General features: G+C 41.5%; 2 protein-coding genes across 2 annotated transcripts in view; both read right to left on the bottom strand.

Moving 5' to 3' along the window:
* npdc1b (neural proliferation, differentiation and control, 1b) overlaps window positions 1-14206 on the bottom strand; it is a 33686-nt gene extending 19480 nt beyond the window's left edge. The window contains exons 1-3 of the mRNA XM_078285146.1: window positions 14196-14206; window positions 12863-13005; window positions 12586-12675 (exon numbers count right to left, since the gene is read on the bottom strand). Of these exons, the coding sequence (XP_078141272.1) occupies window positions 12586-12675; window positions 12863-13005; window positions 14196-14206 (244 nt within the window). The remainder of the gene's footprint in view (window positions 1-12585; window positions 12676-12862; window positions 13006-14195) is intronic.
* Window positions 14207-15433: 1227 nt separating this feature from the next.
* niban2b (niban apoptosis regulator 2b) overlaps window positions 15434-26726 on the bottom strand; it is a 42290-nt gene continuing 30997 nt past the window's right edge. Inside the window, exons 9-14 of the mRNA XM_071927231.2 lie at window positions 24486-24673; window positions 23404-23559; window positions 21027-21140; window positions 20477-20584; window positions 19031-19142; window positions 15434-17958 (exon numbers count right to left, since the gene is read on the bottom strand). Of these exons, the coding sequence (XP_071783332.2) occupies window positions 16649-17958; window positions 19031-19142; window positions 20477-20584; window positions 21027-21140; window positions 23404-23559; window positions 24486-24673 (1988 nt within the window). The 3' untranslated portion in view covers window positions 15434-16648. The remainder of the gene's footprint in view (window positions 17959-19030; window positions 19143-20476; window positions 20585-21026; window positions 21141-23403; window positions 23560-24485; window positions 24674-26726) is intronic.

The following is a 26726-nucleotide window of genomic DNA, read 5'->3' as shown; positions in this document are numbered from 1 at the left end:
GTTCTGGCTATGGACAATTTCCAATAAAGCCTGATTCCATTCAAAACAACATGGCTGTGCCCTGAGTAGAGTGTCCCATGTAAACAAACAAAATATGTCAAGACAGAAGCGTGCAGCATTGATCATCTATGCCAAACTGTGCACTGAAACCTCTAAAAAGAAGAGACATCGACAAGTATGGATCCGCAGGTGGCTGGGAAGGGGTGAAGTATACAGCTTGTCTATTTTGCAGAGAGAACTGGAGGTAAGCTACGTTTTGACTTTTATCTCTGTAGCTTATCTGTGGTTCTGTTGATGTTGTTGTGGATACACGCATTGTCAGAAATTCATCTGGTCGTCCAACAGCTCGTATCAGTAGTTGATCGGGCGTCTTTCCGGGCGTTGTGATGGTAAAATCGGATTGAAAACAGGCTCAAAAACACACAGTGTGTGGCCGGCTTTAGTGGGCCTAATCAGTGACAACTGTAAATCCATCTACCACAGAGAGGTGGCCAGACTGGTGTCTTGCTGTGCCAACAACAACCTTGAGCTTTCACACTGTGACCGTGGAGACAAAGACTTCTGCAGGAGCTTTCTGGCCCAAATCGTCCAAATCGTTCCTAGGGACCAACATCTGTAACACCCTGAAGCGGATTGGGAACATCTCAAACCTCATCAGTAAGACCCAACAGAGGATTTTATTCCTGTGTCAGTGTTTTACAACCAAACCTGGTCCAATTCCACAGATCCATGACTGAAAGTGTCCTCAGATCACCCATCACAGTCTGGTCTGGCTCTGCCTCTTCAAGGCAAGGCTGTAGTGAGTCATTCCAATGGCTGAGAGGGCAGTCGGCTGCTGGCTGCCCTCCATCAAAGACCTGCATGATGCCAGAGCAGGAAAAGGGCACAGAAGGATGCATGGCAACACCGCCGACCCAGACAACCACCTCTTGGACCCTCTGGAAGATGTTCCTAAAACCACCCACCACCTCAGTATCTCTTTCTGCCCAGTGGCAATCACCCTCCTCAACCAGCCCTCCTAAGCCCCCATTGTTTGACGTAGGGTGTTTATGTTTAGTCTGTTGTCATACAGTGCATCTTGTCTGTAGTATATGCGAGGTAGGTTTAGACCGATATTTCTGCCTGATATTGTCCTTTTACTAAACATCAGATAACGTCATGTCGTCCACCTCTGATATGATGGAGGTTCCTCCCTGACCACAGCTACATAAAAACAGATTTCTTTTTTTATTTTCTTTACGCATTTTATTTAGTTAATTAATTGTTCAGTAATGTTATTTGTAAATGAATTCTTCATTTAAAGACAGTAATGTATCCAAGAGTTTCCCCTACCATTGAATAGGTGCCTTAAAGAGCTGTTGGTCTGGGTTTCAATGGAGAGGTTTAGTGTTCTAAATGCTGTTTCAGCGGCTTTTCCACCCTGACAAGAACAATATTCTGAAGGACCCACTGAATATTTTCTTTTTTTCTGCATGAAAATTGTCATATTTTAAGATACTGAATACTGACACAAGATATCGGATATTGTCAGCTTCAGTTAAAAAATGTCAGTATCAGCACTGGCTTTCAAAAACCCATATTGGTCAAACCCTAATGTGAGGTCTTGTTCCGTTTTGTCCTGCACCCAGTGTGTCAACCCAGTACTGTGTAACTGTCTTGCAACATGTCAGCATGAATCAATCAAGTCAAATTCCTTGGGCACCTGTTGTACTTGACGAATAAGAGCAATTCTGATTCTGAAAACTCCAATGAATTCATAAACCACTGAATGCTATTTCAACTGGATTACACTGAATACCTTGACATTTAAATGTAACTAGCTGCATTGGCAGTGTTGTCAAAGCAATTTTGAAAATGTCTGGAACGTGTATGGAGAGCACGTATTATTTGTACTTGTGTCAGCAGCACCAACGTTCTGTATACCTCTAACCGCCAGTGACATTCCCACAGAGGCGAACTTGCTTTCCGCTAAATTCACAGTTTCCTAGCAACCCTTTGTCCTGTGTTTGATCAAAAAAGGAAACTTAATGTTTTCACTCTCTTTTCTCTTTCGCTCCATCTCAAGGCTGTATTGAATGACATGTTTCTCTAAGGGTTTTGGATAGGGTCTGACCGATATGGGTTTTTGAAGGCCGATACCGATATTTTTATACTGAAAAAGTTTTTGCCAATATTCAACATCTTTGAATTTGACAATTTTCACACCAAAACATTACATTATTCGGTGTTTCACCAATAATTAGATTCTTGTCAGGGTAGAAAAGTCTCTGAAACAGCATTTGGACCATCATGGGACACTAAAACTCTGCACTGAAACCCAGACTAATGAATCTAGGAGGATTATGAGGATTATTCTTCACAACAACAAATAATAGATGTGAAATGATAATGGGTCTAAAACTGCAGAAAATGTGTAGTCGTAGGTGTGTAGGGCTAGAAGAGCATGCCTCCCTTGCATTTCCATACCGCATTTGAAATTCCCAGACCTAGCAAATCATCCGATTTATTTTCTATGCATTTCCAGACTTGTGCAGGAACTGTGCTCTTCTACTCCTTTTCTTGCAGATCTCTCCCCATGCGTACTACTGTCAGTGGCTTATTTTTCTCTGATGCCTTTCATCGTGGTGACAAAACTCTGGCCTGTGACATAATGACTGCTGGTGCTGTTGAAAAGGGGCAATGTCAGCTGGACAAGACACATCTATCTTGACCTAGGTCAGTACGAGTTGACCAAAGACACGGCTACAAAGAAAAAGAGCCTTGGATAAAGAAAGAAATGTTCCTATTGTGATTTCTATTCCTAGGATGGACTCGAAATTCCATCCATCCATGGTTTCAATCCAAGCTCTGCAGTCAGTATCTCTTAAAATAGACTCGGAAATAGAATCCTCATTGGAGCATCTGTCAGAAAGCTTTGATAAATGGAAATCATTACAGTCTAGTTTATCTGAGTCACTCTCTTCATAATTTTTTAATAGCAGGCCACTGGGTGACAGTTAATGGTTATGATGAAGTATGGCTTAATGAATCATCACCGCTACAGTACGCTGCCACGGTGGCACATAAATCTATTAAAAGGACTTGAGTAGATAAGCGTTACAATGTCTAATTTCAAGCCATTGTTTTGTCACTGCTCATGATGTTTGCACTGTTACTGGCAAATTGATTCCTGTGGAGTCTCAATCAGCTGAATGCAAATGTATTAGCCGGTTCTGTGCTGTGCTGAGGTGAAGTGACATTCATCGGTACCATCTGAGGACAGGGAATCATGTAGAAAACCGGTCTGACTTCCATCGTGCAGCAACGCTGACATTCACTGATTAGAGATGGAAATGTGAGGCAGCGGGGCGGCTTTGGTGTCCTATGTCTTCTCAGAACCATGAAACACCCATGGGCTAAACTCGTACAGGTCCAACAGGATCCCTCGGGTGCGGAGAGATACACCCGCTAGCCTGGGAACTGAGTTCTTGGAACTCGCAAGACGTATTTACTCAAACAATGACAAAAGACCCCTCACATTTGAAAGCAACATTGATGTTCAAGGCTCAGAGGAACAAACGATGAGATGATTGCAAGAGCTCTGGAGATGTACCGTGAGTCATAGATTGACTTAATAGACGGAGGAAAGGGAAATGTTTCAGCAAAAACACAATCAACACAAGGACAACAAGCGTGGTTCCAGTTTGTCAGACAATGCGTTTATATTAATATGAGCCATGTGAGGCTAAATGCGTTGCAGTTGCAACCTTTTCCTGCCGTGCGACAGAATGGGTTTGGCATTTTGTTGTGTTCTGGCCATCAACCCGACGTTATCAGGGAAAGGTTGCAGTTGGATATGCGTCACAAATGGTACACACAGATAACACAAAAAATTGACTGTCTGACACAAACACACACACTTTCCATCATACCACTGAAGCATCACTTTATTTTCATATTAGGGGGGCCGATGAGAATGAATGAATCATCACCAAAACATCCACTAAAGCTTTGGTCGTGATAGGTCAGAATTAATTACGACTGGCATTGTCGACTGGCCTTGTGGTTCCCATTGGGTAAGAACGATATATTGGTTTGCCGATACAATGGGTCCGATATTGGCCTCTTAATAAAAATGAATAATTAAATTATGGGTATCAGGCAATGTCGTCAAACTCTGATGTGATGGAGCTTCCTGCCTGACCACAGCTAGTCAATATGTTTTAATTATTATGACTATTTTTATATCAGAGAAATCATTCCAGGGTAGTGTGGGAGGATTTTACTTAACAGTCTGTTAGACCTGCAGTGAAACCTGCCTAACCCTATCTTAAGGCGCTGCTAACCCAAATAAAAGAACTTCATTCGTTTTTCAGTGGAGAGTTTTAGTGTCCCATAATGGTCTAAATGCGGTTTCAGAGGCTTTTCCACCATCAAATCTGTAACAGATTCGACCACTGTAACATCTAATATCTCCATCACCAGCTGGATGAACACTATAAGTGAGAAAGTCAGCTAAATGCTTAACCTGTCACATGTTAACAGCATACTGCCATTTGGTGCAGCCACAGTTATCCTGAATGAGAAACTCAAGTGGGCTCCCGAGGCCACGAAGGGCGTCTTCCCGCTGACGTCCCCGCCAGATGGACATATGGACGGACAGACGGACAGCTTGACACTCACAGTCGTGTTTGGTCTGTTCGGAGGAGCGTGGGGCTTAAGAGTCTCAGCGTCGGCCAGAGGCTTATGGCTGACCTCACGGGGCGAGGGAGGATCACTGCTTATAGGTGTGACATGTGCAGAGAGACAGAGAGAAACGATCGCACTGCTCGGTTGAGGCGTGCCGGTAATTTCTCTAGTGCTCGGATCAGCTTCCCAATATCGCTACTGGAATGACACGAGCTTTGGTGGAATTTAAAATATTTCCAATATAGGAAAATGATCTCCTGACATGCGGAAATGTTGCTATTTGTGAAGTTCATAGGCAGAGCAGCTATTGTTTAGAAGAGAATTCTTGGCTAAGCAGGATTGCTGCCATTCTATTTAATTAGGCCTGACCTACCACACTGTTCTGTATCTGTTAACCTATCCTGAAGAAGCTGTTTTTACCTATTAACCTATTCAGAATAAACTGTTTCCACCCATTAACCTAATTTGAATAAGCTGTTTTTACTCTTATCATATTCTGTATCAGTTGTTTTTATGTTAACCTATTCTGAATAGGCTGTTTGGAGAGTCCATCAATAAGCTGTATTTGACTAGTGTAAAAGAAATGGCAAGCTATATAGCCTATGTTACGTTATTTGATTGAGGATTGTTATGGTCAGTACATAATTTGATCTAATGAATGAATGAATGGAAAAAAAACAACGCAATTGATGCACTTGTTCCTGTAATGGTTTTATAACAGGCCAATACTAAGCAGTATGAATGACTGTAAATAGTAGTAGCACTTGGATCTGTACTCGTATCAGTTCGAAGCAGAGGGAAACAGAGGGTGGAGAGACAGAAAGACAGAGAGAGACAGACAGAGAGAGACAGAGAGAGAGAGAGAGAGACGTAAATCAGTTGTCCTTCACTGCACTTTAGCTGAAAACCTATGATCAGCAAAGAGCCTAAATATCAAACTGACACGTTTGAAGGGATTTACAGTAATCCTCTACGCGGTCAAACGCCAAGCACTTCAAGCCCGAGCTCACACATAGACACATCACAGCTCACTGCAGAAAATCTCTACTGTAATTGTCTAGAAACAAGTGGCAACAGCTTAGAAAAAGGCACATATCACTCCACTTGTTTCAAGATTTTGTTTCTGGAAAATTCAAGCTGAATTTCATTGAAATTATCTGGAAGATGCATGCAATTGTTTAGAAAAGATATAAAAAATATATTATATATATATATATATATATATATATAATAAAATTGGAATTACTTGTCACCCTGCAAAAACTGTCCATCTTGACTCGTGTGGGGAGCGAGTGAGGAGCCTTGCTGGTTTCTGTTATCCAGCTCCATGATAAGATCACACATAGCCGTATTTGCAGTTTGAGACATCCATCAGCATGTATTCTATTATTCCATTATATTCCACATAAACAAGCCACTGTGCCAGTGCTGCCTAGAAAACCTGATTATCATGTTCCTGTGTGAAACTGTGCTGCAAACATGGTGGAAATGCTGGCTTCAAATCAGCGATTTGTCTGTTGCTGAATATTGCGCTTACAATATGATTTGCAATGCATGTGGTTACAGCAGGTTATGCTTGAAAAATGTATTAAAAAAAATGCGTGTGCAGGATTGTTCTTACTATTTGCTCAGGTTAAATAAAGTTAAAGATGTTCTCCAACAATACATGAAGAGTACATTAAAGGCTAACTTCAGTATTTTTCAGCCTGGACCCTATTTTCCCATCTTTTTGTGTCTAAGTGACTAAAGGGGACAACAATTTTTGAAATTGGTCCAGTATTGAGCGAGATCGCATCACCGGCAGCGAAACGGGCTGCAATGTAATCCGACGGGGCAAATGTGAACTGTCAATGTACGTAAATGAAACGTTTTTCTTTACCTTTCGCTTGATCCGGTCTGTGTGTAACCAAGTCTCGCTCAAGTCTCGCGAGAGTTGAGTTGTTGCAGGAAGTTACACACAGACCGGATCAAGCGAAAGAAAAACGTTTCATTTCTCTGTAGGGTCCTTTCCATAATGTTGTCAGACACTTATAATAACAATCTGAGCCTGTCAGTGGCAAAAACAAGCACTTTTAGTGGACGTACATTGACGGTTCACATTTGCCCCGTCGGATTACATTGCAGCTCGTTTCGCGGCTGCCAGCTGACGCGATCTCGCTCAATACTGGACCGATTTCAAAAATTGTTGTTCCCATTAGTTACTTAGACACAAAAAGATGGGAAAATAGGGTCCAGGTTGAAAAATACCGAAGTTACCCTTTAACAAACATGTATCACATTACTTAATGCAGTTGTTAATGTGCATTCAACATTAACTAATCTTTGTTAATGTTGTTATTCATGTTTAATTCATGTTAGTAAATGCAGTACTTAACATTAGTTAATGAACACTTAATGTTAAGTGTTACCGAGGTACTTCCCTCACAGCAAATTTTCCAGTGTTAATAAGCGTTGACTTTTCAGTCACAATTATTTGAAGTTGTCAGGTGTTGATTGCAGAGTTGTTTGTTCACTCTTAGAGCTAATATGGCTCTGGGCAGCTGTTCAAAACTATTTAAAAGTGTTACATTAACTCTGATGGGTGTGGACTGATAGAAACACTGGCATGCTGTTGATTTTGCTGTACTAATTTTCCCTGCACCAGGGCTATTTATTTCCTTTACTTCCTTTGGTTTCTGTTGCTAAATTCACCTGTGTCTCTGTTTGTCCTCCTGCAATTTTGACTACTGCAATTTCCAAAATGGCAAGAGGCTGCTATTTTATCTCAGCGGGAGAGGTATTTCCACTTCCTCAACAAGGTATTCTGGTGTTGTGCACAATCCCTGCTCTGCACGTCAGAGAAAATCTGTCTTTTTATTCAAACTGTGCTACACCGAAGCATTAACATCTGACCTCATTTTATAACCATTTTAACTGGTGATATTGAACTTATTAGGGAAAAGGCTGTGGCAATGTGTATCGCAATTCATGTTGCAACTGCAATAATTAGAAAAAATGCAATTTTAACACAACTGGGACTAAACTGAAATTGAGATCAAAGCTGCCAATGATAGAAACATAAAAACAAATTGCAGATACAAACCAACTACCCCTGCCTCAGATACTGCACACCCTTGATCAATGACAGCCCTATATAATACTACCTGAAATATGTCTGATTTTCTCTCCTCTGATCCTCTGAATGGACTCAACAACAGCCTTTCTAAACAGATGCTATATGGTTGGAGTGAAAGCAGAGAACGACAAGGGCAGCAAGTCTACCAGCAGTGCAACCAAAAATATTGAGAGCACAATCCAGATGTATATCATTTCTGCACAGATCAATTTACTGCTGACATCAAGGAAAAACATGCCTCTACTAAGTATTAATTGAAGGTGCTGCAGAATTATGCAACCAAGGTGCTTCAGTTATGCATTTTTAATACACTGTCAGAAATTAGTAGCCTTTTTTTCACCTTGATGTTGCTGGGTACTATATCCAAATGAAAGTGATTTAACTGGTTTTCATTCCAGGCCTATTAAATGTAATAAACACACACACACACACACACAGTCAACAGCCCTACTGAAGACTTTCAATTTTTTTTTAATCTTGCTGAACTCATAAAGAGTTAAAGCACAGAGCATCAGGAAGGCTGGGGATTGTAGCAGAGTACTCACTCTATAGCAGCAGTGGCCTCCTTCACACAACACAGGCCTTAATCAGGTTATGTGTGGTTTTATAGCCTTAGTGGAAGCCTGCTTTCAGCTCATCAGGGACCGGAGCCAAGCCAGAGGCCCGAACCTCCGCCTTTCAAGCCTTGCTTCACCGAAAGGTTCAGAATTTATAATAGTCTGTCTATCTGATCCCTATTCAAGACACATCTTAAAGGAATACAGTACACCAAGTTTTTGGGAGATTGTCCTGGTGGTCAACTCTGCTATTAAGTGATGAGAACATAGACACCAAAATCATCCATGTGTCCCCGGCAGAGCCTTGGCTCCAGTGCTCCATGCTAACACATCCTGCCTTGTACCAGCAATACTAACAAATGCTACCAGGAGGCTGAACCTCAACCTTCTCTTTAAGGACTCACTCATCAGTACATCCTTTGACATGGATGAATTTAGATGCCGGCTTTAAGATTGGTGCTGTGGTCATTGAGACTGTACGGCCACTGGACAGTATTGTTTTTTAAGTAGTAATTTTATTTTATTTAACCAGGTTCTCTTGTTGGAGACCTGGCCAAGAAAGCAGCATTATTGTCACTTTGTAATGACATTTTTAAATTGTTGTTTACATTCTAGCAAGCCAATGCCATCGCTAGAAAGATTTGTGGCTCAGAAATGAACATAATTCTGCACAGTCAGACTTTGTTGTCATTGAACTTTTATTTATTAGACTACATTGTATTTACCTGTATTTACCATAGTTTATCCATCTTTTTAGGCTAACACCAAACTTTGTCAAGTAAATTCATGATAGTAAGTAATATCAAACTGTCAGTTATATGAAGATACTGTCTTTTAAGGGGGAGAAAAAAGCATAATTTAATGCTTTTCCAAAAATATAATTGATTCTTGTTTATATTGGTGGTTGTCTGCCTTATGATGATCACCAACTTCATATATCATCCACCTTTTAATTTACCACTACATCACTGCATACAACGATATGAAAATACCGTAAATAAATGCAGTCTAAATCGCAGAAGTGGAAAAGTGCAAAGTCAAAACTTGCTATGTAAGCTGTCAAAAGGCAGTAGTAGCAAACAGTTACAATCAGGGGCCAAACCTTATATAAGCCTTATATAAATCTTGGCTAAATAAATCATAGATAAAGCTCCTTATTAAGATTGCCTCCTAAAGCTTCATAATCAGTTAAACTCGCCATTTTGCAGTGTGTTTCATCTAGAGGGGGCAGAGGACTTGCTCTTCTGCCTAATTAATAATTAAATGATCATTGGGACAGTATGGGCAGTGGACAGCACACACACACACGAATGCATGCTCATAAAGTCATACATGCGCTCAACCTTGCACACACACACACACACACAGACGCACATGCAGGCTTCATATCACAGATGGTATCAGTGTGTTTGCAGCACAGTGAAGGGCAGAGAGATGAAAAGAATTAATCAGGGTGAGTGTGAAGCATCGTGATAAGAGCAGCACTCCAATAACACAGCAGACAGGACAGAGAGCAGAGGGGCCGGGCCTGATGGAGATGGGCCGCGATACCACAGAGTGCTACTCCAATACCGAGTCTGACCGATGGGAAAACTGACGCATCACTTTACTGATATATCAGGCCGATATTAGTCTTTAATTAAATATCTGATGGTGGCCAATCATGTCGTCCACCTCTGATATGATGGAGGTTCTTCCCTGACTAGAACTACGTACATAAGAACAGTCTGTACAACCTCATTTCATTCATGAATTCATTTATCCACTCTATTAATCCATACATGTCAGCAATCCATACTCCTCGGCCATATTTCCAACTAATACAGTCTAAATCAGTGGTTCTCAACGTGGGGTCCGGGGACCACCTGGGGTCCTTGAGGGGGTTCCAGGGGGTCCCCAGCAAACTGAGGACTCGCTAAACTTCAGCATTATTTCATTTACAAGAAGTTAACACAATTAGAGAATGTAGAAGAATGACAGTTTTGATCATAGTTTCACTGTTATCTCTCTACCTACAATACAGATAGTCATGGAATTCTGGACAAAATCATATCTAACAATAAAAATATTCTCAGATTTGGGTCCGAGAGACAAAATCTCATCAAATGGGGGTCCGTGGCCCTAATGTGTACTACATTTGGGGTCCTTGATATAAAAAAAGATTGAGAATCACTGGTCTAAATAACGTTTTGAAATTGTCTCCAGTGTCTGTATAACTAACCCCACAATTGTTAACATTCTATTGTATTGCTTTATTGTTTTTATGGGTTTTTTACTGTTTCTAATGCTTATTTTATATTCTACTTATCTTGTTCCCTCCTGAATCCTATTTGCTGCTGCAACGGCCTACTTTCCGATGGGAATCAATAAAGTTTAATCTTATTTTTCTCATTTAACAGCGGGAACGTATCCCAGAGTTTCCCCTGCCACTGAAGAGGTGGGGCGGGGTCGCCCTGCATTTAAGAATTTCATTAGTCTGGGTTTCAATGGAGAGTTTTAGTGTCCCATGATGGTATAAATGCTGAATCAGAAGCTAAAATTCGGGAGGATATAGAAATAATAGAAAGATAAATAGAAAGAAATTCAAGTTATTGGTGTAAAATATCAGCTATCAGCAGCTTCAGTACAAAAATCTAGTCCATCTAGTGCTGCAGTAGAATACCAATAGAGTAAATTTACATTACTGTGTTGAAGACAAAACAAAAGGAGTGTGGGATTACAATTTAGTTAGAGGTTTGGAATTTGCGTGATGATGTGTTCATGGAACATACAGCGCTTTTCTACCAAGTCACTGCTGTTTTCCAGATGCTGGCTGAATGACATGTTTGAACGGTTCGCCTGTATCCCAGAATAATTGTGTGACGTGGACAACCATCCAGATCAGTGACGGAGTGTCTCTTGAGTTCTGACAGCAGGAATGCATCTGTGACTGCTTTCTGATAATAACCAGGCCCCATTCAACACCTCTACTGTGATAACTGAGGGGTCTGGAACCAGTACACACATTAAAAACAGCCATCCGAACATTAACTCCATCCGCTTGTCTGCGATGTAAACGTCCAAATCCAACCACTGTGCCGTTTGACTTATGACTAGCCTAGGTTCTAATGTGATCCGTCTCCCAGCCAGATGCCACACTGACACTGTGTGTCCTGTGAACAGACGTCACCAGTTGGATGAGCCACGGTGGCAGACATCTCGCCTAGGCTTGGTCATGACAGCACTGAAAAATAGAGGCACTAAAGTTCCTGCTTTTTAAAAGGTGCTTTGTGTCCACGCAATACATTTACCCACATGAAAAATGATTATGATATACCTGTAATATTCCTATAGGGGCTTATAGTGTGTCTGTGGTACTCAATTGTGGGCTTAAAGTGACTTTAGCATGGTGTTTTGGTATCACTATAATAGCTTTTTGGTTGTGGTATTTATGTAGTATCCTGTAGGATTAGTATAGTTCTTTGTCATAAGGGTAAAGACTCTAATTCACTACAACCCCCCCCCCCCCCACCCCCCCCACCCCCCCCCCCCACCCCCACACACACACACACACACACACACACACACGTCCACATATCATATGAATCCATTTGTCAATTTTCATTCTCAGTTTCAATTTTCATTCATCTCATCGGTTTTAGTATCATTTGCCCTAACCTCCCTCATGAAAAAGAACTATAGTAATCCTATAATACATTTTGAAGGACACTATACAAATATCACAGCAAAACTAGAAGTCCCTAAAGGAATATTATAGGAATATTACAGTCATACCATAGGAGATAAAAAAAAACAAAAAAAACATACCATAAAGTACCATATGGTCATTACAAACTCAGTATTGAGCCCCACAGACACACTATAAGATCATATAGGAATATTGCAGGAATATTATAGTGATACCATAGGAGATGAAAAATACCGTAAAGTATGATAAGGTCACTATTGAGGAGTCATAATGTAAGTCCCTCAGGGAATATTATAGTGATACCCTAGAAGATAAAGAGTAGTATACAGTCACTATAAACTCACTACTGAGCACAAAAGACACACCATAACTCCCTATAGGAATATTATAGGAACATTATAGTGGATTTTATCTGATGGGGTGGATACTTGCACCACATAAAGGGGTCGAATGGTGATGCATGCTCGCCCTGGAGGCCCCTTGCAGCATAACACCAGCCTGTGTGTGTATTCACGACAGCAGGTACCGAGCCAGTCAGCCCCCTTACAGCCACTTACCTGTCAAGCAGGTGCTCACCGCGACGAGGGCCGCAAACACCGCAGCGTGGCTGAGCAGCGGGGCCCGCATCCTGGGCAGCGCTGCGACGACTGACGGGGAGACGGAGGAGACGGAGTGAAGGAGGAGGAAAAGGAGGAGGTGGCGGTGGCGGTGGTGCTGCTGGTGGTGACGGCGGGGAGTCGGCGCTGTTCATTCCCCCATCCCCCGGTGCTCAGGGAGGACACGAGTCCGCGAAAAGAACAAAATATTTCAACGGTCGACGACGCGGTCAGTTGCAGGGGTCGTCGGGAAGCATGGCGGCTCGTGCAGCCGCCGCCTCTGCGGGATGTGGACGCTCCTCCGTGTTTTTCCGCAGGGTGCCCGGTCTTCTCCGTGGTGCTGAGGTGAAACTGACTGGTTTGCTGCTGCTGCTGCTGCTGCTGAGCTGTAGCAGAAGAGACACAGAGGGACGTAAGGCTGTGACGTCACCACGCTGTGCTTATTGCGCTGCCTTCAGCTGCTGCTCGTAAACACTTACCAACCCACGCGCCAAGTTTTGAAGATAGGCTAAGTCACCCAGTAGTAAAAAAAAACAATTAAAGTAATACTCCTCCACATTTCCATATTATTTCTGTTTTCCTACTCTCTATCACTGATACACAATTCATGACTATAGCCAGTTCATGAAAGCTTTTACATTTACTATTCTAAACAGCCAAAAATCCTCTGCTGCACAAGAAGTGATGCATGTTGCTTTTCTTTCAGCCATATAACATAGCTAACAACATAATGCATAATCCATAATTTTAATGCTGTCATTTTTTTTCTACCTGACTTCTTCTACTGTATTGATTGAAATAACAACAACACTGTTTTAATAAAGCTATTTGAATGGTGTATTACACTGTTGTACATTATGTATTAGGGAGACTACTTTCATCAAGTTGCCTACCTAGACAGCTGTGTACTTACAATACTTTTACATAGGTTAATACACTGCAGTAAGGCTATTATAAAGTGTTACCGATAATTCTGTATTGTACCAAATGAAAAACAACAAATATGGCAAGCATACTGTTTTGTTGTCCTTTGTATGCATTAAAACCATCAAATATTTATGATGTACAACAGTTAAGTAGGAAAATAAGACCCTTAGTGAAGAAAACCAGAGAGATGTGGTGATAGTTTGACAATTTATGCCAAAAAAAGTTGATTTTATTGTATTTTTTTTATCAAAATCTGATTACTGTTACTTCCTGGAAAACAGAAAATCATCAATTATGTGGCGACCTCCTGTACCAGGACGCGTACATAAAAGTTCCAAACGATAAAACCATCACAGATTTGTGAACAATCCCAGCCCTCCCATCAAATAAAACTCTTCCTCACTGATATCCCATTGGTTTACACTTTTCAATGATCCCTCCTCATGTTATGTCCTACCCCAACGTCCTGTTTCAACAGGAAATACATCACATTAAGGAAGCAAGATGCTCTTCACTGTTTCATTGTGACTTTAAAGAGTAACTAAGAGTAACTGTTGTTGCCTCCAAATGGCAGCGAGAGGATCACGTTTTATTGACTTCAATACCCAGAAAATCCTGTGCGGTGACGTCAGTAAACGTCACACAGCTCGCTCATGTTTACGAAACCAGCCGCTCTGTGATGCTTTATACCAAAGATTCCAAAGAGACGAGAGAGGAAAAGATCTAATGTTGGTGAGTCCAGCTTTCTCTGGACGGAGCGCTGGTCAGTATCTCAATAGTGGGGATGGGAAGTTGTTATCTGCTGCAGCACTACTTTATGATTTTAGACTGATAAGACGGTTGTACTTTTTCACACAAATCTTTGCTAGTGCAGCTTTAATGCAGCCTACAAACCTGGAAGTCACGATCCTGTGAAAACGTGCAGCTTGTGACTCCCACATACAACTACAATAGATGAGTAGTTTGACTTTCTGTCCACAAACTGATTAATAAGTGAGTGAATGTGGGCAAAATGGGCTTGATAGTTCAGAGAAGACAGTGTTCCTTCTATACTATACTATATTTTATATATATATAGAATATTATGTTGCCCATAATAAATTCAATCAATGAATCAATCAATATGACTGTCAACTAGGCCATATGACCTTATTCTATAGTTTAACTGTAAATCAATGGATTCTTGCAATTTTAGAGTAGTGCAACATTATACAGTTATGTATTTTAATAAATCAAAAGTTCCTTTAATTCCAGGTTCTGACCATTTTCTGAACCTGCATATCACTGTCATTTTATTTCGCACTGTGATTGTAGCATATTTCAACGTTGTACAGATACACAATATTTTACCGTTATTCTACATGTTACAATTTTAAGTTTTCAACATGTTTTTCAAATCTTGAAATCGTCAACTGTAATTCTACAGTATTTCATTATACAACTATACAGTGTATTACCATCATTTTAAAGCTTGCTGTCAATTCATGTTCTTTACACGGAATCTACAAAATGATGTTTACTGTAACGTTACAGTAACAATATGTAGATGAAAACATGCCGACTGTAAATTTAGTTTTAGAAGCTTTTTCTGATGTTTGGCATCTTGCTTGCTTTTTATTCTTTTATTTTTGTGTTGGGTGTTTTTTTTTTTGTAATGTTCTAATGTTTGTAAGGTCTACAACTACATGAAATGTTCATTCTCAATTTGCATGACTGCACAACAGTTCCCTCCCATACTTTCCAGACTTTTTTGTTCAATTCCAAAACTTTTCAAGACCTAAAAGTGATCAAATTAAAGTTCCACACATTCCCAGACCTTTGCTGGACCCCGATAACAATGCAAGACAAGACAAAGACCACGCAGACCAACTGGTATATTTAATCGATAATGATTTATTATCAATAACAGTCATTTGTGTCACACAGAGTAAAATAAATCTAAAAGTACACTCGTCGAAAAGGGGAGGGGGGCAGGGACAAAATGCAGAGTGCAAAATAACAATAAATAAAAATTGGGGGGTGGAGGGGGGGTCAACTAAGGCGCTGATGAAACTATATAAAACTATGTAAAATGACTGTTTGGTAGTGAGAGGGACCACAAGTTTACAGGCCCATAGTAGCATTTATACATAATATACATAAGCTTTCTTCGTTAAAGGGATAAACTAATGTAAAATAGTGTTATTCCCACCAATACACAAGAAATTGTCAACTCTCGAGACATTATCAGTTCGTGCATCAAGACGTTTGACGGATTGTCATTTAGGTTTGAGATACAAAATAAAGAAAACAAAAATACATCTTCTACTTTAAGACTTTTTCACTTTCCACTTCCCCGTGCCACCGAAAACTGACTGGAGACATACAGCTCTGGGTTATTTCAAATATGATTTTTTTTAGGCTGACAGGACATATGTATTAATAATGGCAAAATAACAACCAATAAGCATTAATGATTTCTTTTGTCACACTTGGTTAGAGCTACTGATACCTCGCTGGGGTTTCCAATACATATTTACACCAACAGATGTCACACTAACTCAAATTGCTGAAGGTTATACAGTAGTTAAACAAGACAGACTCGTCAACTTAGAGCTAATCAATTCACTTGCATATATTTCACCAAAGGCACCTCGACTGGGGTGTTCCGTTAACTTACCACATATTTACAACACACCATTAGGGACACGAGGTCGTCCGCTGTGCTCATTTCTCACCGAGTGAACGCAAAACAAAGCGTGGGATTCATGATTGTGTGGATTGAAAGCGACGCTGAAAGCTTCCCGATCAGACTGACTGCATAGCTAAAGCTGTTCTGTTAGATGGAATGTTGATTTGTCAAAAATACACAACAAGAAAATTTAATGTTTAAAAAAAAAAAAAATGACAATAGCACCCGAGCCCTGCTCGGTGAAAATAATCGGTCATAGTGTGTGTCAAAATGGCTGGGAAATGTGCTGAGTGATTATTATGCCCAAAACTGGTATGGAAACTGATGGGACTCCTATGACTAAAATGGTATGAAACGTCTTTCCATCTTTGTCGAAAAAAAAAAAAAAGCACATTTCAGTTTAGGTCACAAAACGGTAGCATTTCCTCACTGGCCTCCGCTCTCAGAGTCTTTAGGTTCTGTCTCCGGTGCTGCGGTGACACTCGCCCCCCCCACCTCTGGGTGCCCCTCTCCGGGCTGTGGAGCCTCCATGCTGGAGGGTGGAGCCTCTGCGCTGGGGGGTGGGGCCTCTGTATTGGAGGGTCGGGCCTCTGTGCTAGAGGGTGGGGCCTCTGTATTGGAGGGTGGGGCCTCTGTGCTCGAGGGTGGGGCCTCTGTATTGGAGGGTGGGGCCTCTGTATTGGAGGGTGGGGCCTCCGTGCTGGAGGGTGGAGCCTCCGCACTTGAGGGTGGCACCTCCGCGCTGGAGGGTGGAGCCTCTGTACTAGAGGGCGGAGCCTCCGCGCTGGAGGGTGGAGCCTCTGTACTAGAGGGTGGGGCCTCTGTATTGGAGGGTGGGGCCTCTGTACTAGAGGGCGGAGCCTCTGTGCTGGAGGGCGGCGCCTCTGTACTAGAGGGCGGAGCCTCTGCACTGGAGGGCGGAGCCTCCATGCTGGAGGGTACCGCCTCCTCCTCTTCTTCCTCCACCACCTCCACCTCCTCACCGGTGGGGGACTGGAAGCCGCTGTCGTCATGGGGCGGCGGGGGGAAGTCCGGCGTGGCCTCTGGGGGGCTCTGCGGTGCCGACGCGGGGCCCTGCTCCATTTCTGTGGCTTCGGACGGGATTTCCTCAGGACGCGGCGGCGGCGGCAACACCTCCTCTGAAGCTGCCGGTGCCTCCTGGTTGGTGGGTGGGAGTTCCTCCTTCGCCACCAGCTGGCTTTCCTCTCCCCGCACGCCGTCATCCACTTCCTCTACGGTGCTTCTTGTAGCACATTCACCCACTGATGGGACTTCTTTGGCTTCCTCCTCCTTCAGGACCGAACCGTTCGTCAAGGCCAGAGGGAGGGGGTTCTCCGGTGTTTTGGGACTGCTGGTTCCGTTCTCACTCTGGCTTGGCTTGTCCGCTTGGCTATCCTCATCCTCCCCTTCCTCCTCTTCCTCCTCCCCGTCCTCCTCCGGGATGCCGTCGACGCTGGGCACCTCCACGCACGACTCACCGGGAAGAACCGGAGAGCCCTCCACCTGGATCATGGACACCACCTGCTTCATCCTCCTCCTCTTCTGGGACTCCTCGCCCTCACCCTCGCCCTCGCCGTCCTCCCCGGCTCCGTCCGCCTCCTCCTGGGCTCCGTACTCCCCGGCCCAGTCGATGGAAGGGTTTTCGCCCAGAAGGTGCAGGTTGGGGTCGCTGTTGGTGAGGACGATGCTGTCCCTGTACAGGTTGTGTCTCCGCTGGACCGCTGCCTCCTTCACAGCTGGAGACGGGGGAGAAGAGGTTTGGTTAGAAAGTGCTTGGACAGGGATGAGATGAAGAAAACACAGGGATGCAGTGGAGGATAAAGTAGAGTTTATCAACCTTTATATGGATGACATAAATCTTAAGGACTTAAATTCATAGTATAGCCTGTAGGCTTGGGCCAATATTCAATAAGATTGAATATCGCGGTTCTTTTTATTTTTCGCGGCATCGAATATTATAGCCTATATATATGCTATTAATATTATTAGTATTATTAATATCCTAGAAATTTTATGTAATTTAGGAGAAATATAATAAAATACCAAAAATACATAAATAAAAAAAATGTAATGACCCCCACCACCCCCCGGTGTCAAACGGCGATAATATTGTATATCGCGATATTTTGGTGGGACAGCATCGCGATATTACATTTTGGATATTGCCCAAGCCTTATAGCCTACAGCTTAGTGTCAAATTGATCTAAGTTATATGTGGTCTTTTAAGGGGAAAAAGCATAAATTAATGAAAATAAAACTGATAACTAATTTTATAAATGTTTGCCTTATGATGATCACTGACTGGAAGGCATAATTTATTCACCTTTTTATTTAACACTACATTACTGGGAGCAACGTACACTACAGAAAATGTTTCATTTTGTCCCCCATTTACTTAACAACTTATTTTCCTTAAATCAATTTCACTTGGTTTCAATGCAAATCTGCCTGGTTCATGAATTTTCTTGAGTCCAGTGATACACCTTGTTACCAGGGGAGTGATTTGCCTTGGGTTTAAATGTCGTCACATGGTTCCAGAAAATTTGTGAAACAATTAGGAGCTGCATTGAAAATAAGTGAAATTCCCTCAAAGCATTAGCAGATGTTCTCACTTGTTTCATGAAAACAACACTTTGATTTTAAGACTCAAAACAACTCATCAAGACTGAGATGATTTGTTGAGTAATCTCCCATTAGAAACAAGGGAGTTGTATGTCCAAAATGGGATGTGCTTCAATTCCATATGTGTGCAATACACTGTAAGAGTGCAGAAGCAGACAGGATGTATCAGACTGGTATGAGACTGACCCATCATGATGTCCTTCATGACGGAGTGCAGCACCACCTCCTCGAAGATGTTCTCCACCAGGATGAAACGGGAGAAGTCCTCAAAGATCAGCTCCTGGAAGCGCGGCAGCTCCTGGAATTCACATTCAAGTTAACATGGGAGTTAGGAGAGCAGCATCTAGGAAAGATTTTCTAATCCTTTTGTTTTGCAATCCAGGATCACACCTATCTTGCTGATTTTGAACCATATATCAAGATAGGATCATTCTGATCCAGATACCATAAGATGAAGATTTCAGAATCCAGTTTGTCAGTCTTTAAACTCACTTCTATGCTGCCATCTGTTGGACAAATACTGTTACAACATGTTGTTAGGCCACAAATTAGACAAAATGCACACTCACTGAATGGCAAAAATAATTCAAAACAAAACCTGTTTCTCTGCAAACTGTTTTCATTCACATTCATATTTCAGTTACATCCCAATGTCGTGGTTCTATATGAACTAAATCCTCCCTAAATCCACCCTTACAGTGGGCTCAATATATATCCTGGTGGATCAGTGAGTTATATACCATGTACTCCTGATGTTGTGACTTCAAATCTGACTTCAGTTTGTTGCAAGTCATCCCTTCTCCCTCTCTTATCTTTCCTGTCTCTCTCCACATTGTCTGATGCAGCAGAATATTAAAAATCATGTTAAAGGAAGGGATTTAGACAGACTTCCACATGTATCCATTGGGGCCTCCATGCAAAAAATGTATGCACTCCTAGTTTTGTACTGTAAGGCACTTCGGATAAAAACCTCCAGCAAATAGCATTTAAGACTTTACATTTTTTTTATGCTAATTTGGAATGAAGTATAAGATCAATTTCGCAATTGAAACAAAAGTAAAGACCTTTGAAACGGAATTTAAGACTTTAATTACTTCATTCAACTCTATTCTGAGAGTTATAAGGCCTTGAGTTTAGATAATACAAGACATTTTAAAACCATTTCCGGACATGGAGACAGCCTGTGTTGGTGTTTCATTCTATATAATTACAGCAATAAGAACAGGGTTCCTACACACTTCAGATTCCATGACCATCCCATGACATAGTACAATTTACATGCCAAATATTTGACACCGATTATGTTTAAATGTTATACTGTTGTTGAAAAATAGGTTCTTTTTGCAAAGTACAACTACTGGTTGGGACTTTCGTAATTAGGAAATTTGTTATGTTAGTTAATACTCCTTCAAAATTAATTAGATCTGCCAGTAGCCTAATAATAGCCTAGTAATCTTAAACACTCGCCAAACTGGCAGAAAAAGGTTATGAATAAATTTAGATGCCCTTTCCAACACATTTTGGATATATGTATAATTTTCCATGATTTTTCCAGGGGGTGGAATGCAGAGTTTTCCAGTTTCCCTGACTCTCCCAGGTTTTCAGTAACTGTGAGAGTGTGCTTGGACTTACGGAGGCGCAGGAGGGGCTGAGCTGCTTCAGCATGTAGGGGATGAAGATCTGCAGGAGAGCCTCGCGGAAGAAACGCTTCCTCACCGTGCTGCTGTCATAGTCAAATTTCTGAGGATTAAAAAAACATAATAAATAAATAAAGCATGATTACCACAACAGAATGTTTGTAATGAATGGTCCATCCGTGAAAAGTTTCTTTCCAAAACCAGAGTATGAAATCATCTACTGTATATTAGAAATATTCAGTGATCGATTTCATTTATCTCAATATGAGATATATATTGTGGATTGAAAATTTTCTGGCAGCTGTTCAGTGGTCACCTAAAAGAATTTCATTAGTCTGGCCTTCAATGGAGAGTTTTAGTGTCCCATGATGATCTAAATGTTGTTTCAGAGGCTTTTCCACCCTGACAAGAATAACATTCTGGCAGAAACACTGACTACTTGTGATTCTTTGGGCATGAAAACGGTCATATTTAATTCAATTCAAATGTATCAGTATGGGCCTTCAGAAGCCCACATGAGCCAGCCTCCTGTGTGTGTGTTGTACCTTGATGACTCGGTCCTGGCAGCGCTGGATGGTCTTACAGAGTCCCTCCGTACCCTGAGACTCCAAACTCTGGTGAAGTATCTGCTCAAAGGTGTACACCGCATCATCCATTTGCTGCACACACACACACACGCACACACGCACGCACACACACACACACACGACATGGTCAGTAAGAGCTAGGTAGGTATACTCTGTGTTGTCCATTTGCTGAACACACATTCATATTACATTTCCATTTACAACAGTAGAATAAGCTTCAATTCATAGATCACCAACATTACAAGCAACTAAAATGAAGGAGGTCAAAGGTCAAGGCCTTAGTAGCACTGAATGTGAAGTCCTGTTGTCTCTGTACCATGCATGTCTGCATATACTTATATTATTTGATGTATACTTTGATTATTTGATGTGTCTTTGCACCAGTATCACCAAGACAAGTTCCCTACAGTCGTCGTACTTGTGATTCACTGAGTCACCATTAGAGGGCGCTCTCTCCCTTACAATCCCATTATAAGTGCAGCATTAGAATCTGCTCTACTCTATGTACACAAGCTGAATCCTGTCCAATCCCACTCTTGACTCCAACCAAAACAAAACTATGCTGCAATCTTAAAATCATTTTGTATCAAAACAAGTGAAAAACTGGCTTGTTAAATGCCAAAAAGGTGAGTTTCTTTCACTTGTTGCAGATTATATTCTATTTATTTTAAGATAAATAAGCTTTAAGATTACATAAAATGGACAGTTATTGTACCTTACAAGCTTTGTATTTTTCCTGTTTTAAGAAAAAAATAGACTTTAAGACCCAATACTAGATGAAACTATGTTAAGGACATTTTTTTTTTTACAGCGTAGGATGCTGTAAAAGGCTTTTGTTTATGTAGTTTGTAATCAGTCTTTGGTTCATGTTAGTGTTTGAACTCTGAGTGACCTTGAAGAAAACTCTAAACACCCCCCTTTCCCCCCTCCGGCCCCGCTGAGGAGGCCAGGCTAAGTGATTTCTCCATGGGGGGTGAGTGGCTGAATGCCTGGCTCTAGGATCTTTTCCCTGAGACGTAAGTCTGGAAACATGTGGAAAATTAATTCAGTTGTTTCCAGTAGGAGTTTTGGAGTTGTACAAAATATCTGGAAAAGTATGGAAAAAGGTTGTTGATGTGTCTCAATACTCATACGACTACACACAAAACATATCCATCTTAACAAGTCATTTAATCTACTTTTGAGCCTTAAACTTTTCTTAAAGTAAGTGGAAAAAATATGCCAAATGATCATTTAAAGTGTCCTTTTCTTGATACTAGTGTTTCCAGAAATTCTGCAACTGCATTGGAAACAAGTGTAATTATTTCAGGCCAGTGGCAGAATTTTTCACTTGTTTTAGGGAAAATACGATTTGAAGACTGAATATGAGACTAAATGACTTATTAAGATAGACATAAGAATAATCTTCAGAGTGACATGTCCTAGTTGATATCAGCATACATCATTACTGAACACTAACCAAAACAAAAAATGTGAATGAACCCTGCTGTGATGTACAGCCTGTTGACAAAGACACGCCAGCCTGTTACACTGCAAAAAATGTCCATCTCAACAAGTCATTTAGTCTCTATATACTCTATATTCAGTTTTAAAATGTTGTTTTTCTCAGAGTGAAAAAAACAAATCCACTTATTTCCTATGCAGTTTCACTTATTTGAAAAATTTTAGACACAAGTGTCACCATCTTGAAATAAGACAAAAATGACAAGCTGTCAAGCGATTTCATCTTGTTTCCAGACCAATCAAGCTTATTTTGTGATATTTTTAGTCAAATTATCTCACTGCACTGGCAGATAATTTTGCTGGTTTCAACTTGATACTTGCCAATATGACTTCTTTCAAGAAATCATCATAAAATCATCATAAAACATTGAAGAAAATCTTGAAACAAGAAACGTTCTCTAAGACAATTTCACTTTTACCAAGGAAATGTCCTGAACCGTTACATTCTCCTGAAAAAAAAATCGAATTAGTTGAAACCGGTGAAATTATCTCCCAGTGCAGTAAGATGATTTCACTAAAAAAAAAATCCTAAAATGAGCTTGATAAGTCTGGAGACAGGATAAAATAACTTAAGTCTGTCAGTTTTTGTAGTGTACCACTTGCTGACCAGAGGGCGTGTTTAGACTCCCGGCCACAACAGACAAGAACTCCCAAGCTTTCAAGCCACATACCACAACAACAGGCCTGAGGGACAGCCTGTCACATCGAGACACGCTCGCACTTATTTCATAACTCAGTCTTTCAGTCTGACCAGTGCGACCACAGTTTTCTTTACTGCCGACCATGAGGCAGAAGAGCGATTAAACACAATACTAAGAGTCGAGAGCCTCACCTCTCTCATGAGGATCTGGGCCCTCTGGACGAACACTGAGGGGCTGGAGACGTCGAACCTCTGCTGCAGACCCTCCAGGCTCAGCTGCTCCACCTTCTCGTAGCAGCTCTGCATCTTCACCGGGTGGAAGGCCAGCATGCTGATCTTCTCCATGTGCTGGGGAGGAGGGGGGAGGAGGGAGGAGAAGAAGAAGGGAGGTGGAGGGCAGGAGAAGGAAAGGGAACAGAACATTTTGTAAATATGGTGACGCATTCAGTGAACCGCGTTGGACCTGAACCATCTAAATGTTTGTTTTCACCAATACAAATCACTGGATACGCTCCTTAAGTTAATTCCTACATGCCATCTACTTTTCTAAACAGAAGCAGACCACACTCCTTGATTTATGCAAAATACCCATACACTACAGGATGTCCAAGAAGTCTTGTTGTACTTTGTTTTGCCTGCACATCCTAGTTGGATGGTCAAGTGATCCAAGGTGCTGGGATTTCTGGTCTTTCAAATGGTGGCGTGGGTTTGAATCCTACTTCTAACATGCAGTGTTGATACTTGTCTAAGTTGGCATTTTCCCTCTGACTGCACTGTTTTCAGACATCTTGTAGAAGAAAAACTGGAATCTTATCCTAAGAATCCCAGAGCATCCCATCCCCAATATGGTTTTATGAGCATCTTTAAAAGAAAAATAAAGGTATAAAGTATCAATTTAGCTCAAAGGAAGACATTTCCACGTGTCAAAAACTGTTCCATTTCCTCTTGTCCCTTTGGTATCCTTTGGTACAAAGTGATCATGGACCATCTGGGTTGGTACACATGCGTGTGCTGTGTGTTCGGTATTGAAGTCCTCAAAATTCAGACAGGTTAGGTCCCGTTGCCATTTGGACTGCCAATGGGGATGTTCACAAGTCCATTTTCTCATGGTTGACTATTCAGTAAGTGGTCTAAACGCATATTTGGTCTCAGTTCAAATCATGCTAGTTTGGCTAGCTCCCTCTTCCTAACTTCTCGAAATGGCTGGATGCTTTTTGTTGTGATGGAGTTACGGTACCTTCCACTAAACCAGATTGTCCCCTCCATCTCCTCACCTCCGCCACGGTCTCTTTGGTGCCTTCATTGAGGGTGTTCTTGCTCATGTCCACCAGCTCCCTGAAGAAAACGTCGCGGACCTCGGAGAAGCCCCGGCTGGTCGGCTCCATCAGGGCGTCCAGGATGGAGCTGATGTAGGGCTGGATGCTCACCTTCAGCAGCTTCTCTGCCTTGGGGAGGACCACCGCTGGAGGGGAGTTGGAAGGTGGGGGGGTGGGGGGGGGTGGGTACATGAGAGAAGAAATGGAGGTTAGCATGCAGGGTTGTAGCTCCAGACAGACCGCACCTTCATTTGTTGACTGGATTTGAAGATCTTGGTCGGTATTATGGTCAATATTATGGATGCCAATTGGCCGCTCCACTACAGAACAACAAATGTCAGAATATGTGAACTGGAGTTGGGTTTGCAACTACATTATATGTGTAGTCACATGGATTGAATAATTTTTCCCCCTTACGTTTCTGGAGTTCAGCAACTCCAAAACTTTTAAAAGCCTGGAAAATTTCCCAGCATATATGGTATACTTCAGACATTCTGACACTTTTCAAATCATATATTTCTACTTTAATATGCTCCATTGGCTCTATTTTTATTTATACTCTATTCCATTTTTTCTTTGCTGTATCCTATTACGTTGCTGCTGCAACAGTCCTCACATCTCTTGGGGAATCCTTCTATATAGTCATTGCGACACAACTACCACTGAAATCTTCCATCACACATGAGCAGTGCAAGGAATGCTGTTGGTCTGCGTGGTTCCTGCTCTGTGACAAGGCTGTAAAGCTGTTTGAGGTGCAGTGGCGGACTCAGGCTGTTTGAAGGGCAGGGGCGAAAAAATAAAAAGGGCACCTACTGCACGACATGGGGCCCCACCAGCGCGCAAAAAGCTATGATGCATCATGTATGATGAAATAGTCTTCATCCTTGATTAAGATTAACATTATGTTATTAGGCAATCCAGATTAAAAGTATAACCACACCTCTATGATAAAAACACACAGGGAAACACCTCCGAAGTAAAACACAGTAACTACATCTTAGAAGGTTACTTTACAACTTGAATATAGTCTATTATCGTGCAAAAAAATATCATGCCACAGAAAAGCATTAAGTAATAGCCCACTGTAAGAGATTATAGGCTATGCCACAAGGTCACTATAAACTCACCGCTGAGTAGGCTATCACAAACACACTGTAAGTGCCAAAAAGAATATAGTGATTTTTCGTTAGGGATGCAAAATGAAATGGTGAATAAAAAGAATATATGAAAATTGCACTCACATAGGCTATAGTCTATCACCACTAACCATTATCACCTTCAAAATAACAAAAAAGCTATCAACTCCATAATCCCAAAATGTAAACAGTTAGACTTATAGGCCTACTGTAGTTAGGGGCTTTGTTTGCTTTGTTTGTAACAGGTTAGGGAAGGATTTTTACACTTCTGCTTGATTCCTAAATTGAGTCCATAGGTTAGCATAGAATCAGCTAAGCAAGGTACCTGTTTAGTTAGCTAGCTCCTTAGGCATCTAGGCAAAAAAATGTGATACAGCTATCTATAAAAGCACTTGCAGTGTACATACATTAGTATTTAGTAATGCATCATTGGTAAAACTCAATCTTTACAACTTCAAAGAAAGCTTGCTGTATTACCTACCTCACACACTGTAGCAGGATGTCAGGGTTACAGCTCAGACTGTATTAAGCCCCCTCTGACATCTGAACATTCTAGAGGGGGTGTGGCTAAAACTGAAAACTTAAATGGATGGAATAGATGTACGTTTTTAACAATGGGAATGAGTATTTTAAACTTTATTGTGTCACCGTTGGCAACAATTTACTTTGTCCTTTACTATCAAATACAGTTAACCTAACATAATCTATCTAACCTAACCTAAAGGGTACATTGAAAAATAAAAAACAGGGACAGTGCAGATGAGATTACATCAAAATGCTAGCTAGATATTAGCCTAACTTATCGGCCCCTTGCAAAAACGCAGAAAAGATTTGTTAGCGGCCATACAATGTGTTTTGAATGTAAGCAGGGTTTGAGAGGTAAATTCAAAGTCTTATCAAAGTATTTGGCGGCACCCCTAGACTGTCATCACGGCACCCACTTTGGGAAAGCCTGCCCTAGAGAGGGCACGTTGTAGGGGAGACTGTAGGGCACTGCATCTCATTTTCTTCACTGGGATTTTTTTCTCTCGATTGCAAGGGCGCTTCATTGTGTTTTCTCACT

The sequence above is a fragment of the Centroberyx gerrardi genome, chromosome 8, assembly GCF_048128805.1.
Source record: "Centroberyx gerrardi isolate f3 chromosome 8, fCenGer3.hap1.cur.20231027, whole genome shotgun sequence".
NCBI lineage: Eukaryota > Metazoa > Chordata > Actinopteri > Beryciformes > Berycidae > Centroberyx > Centroberyx gerrardi.
This window is presented reverse-complemented; position numbering and strand designations above follow the sequence as displayed.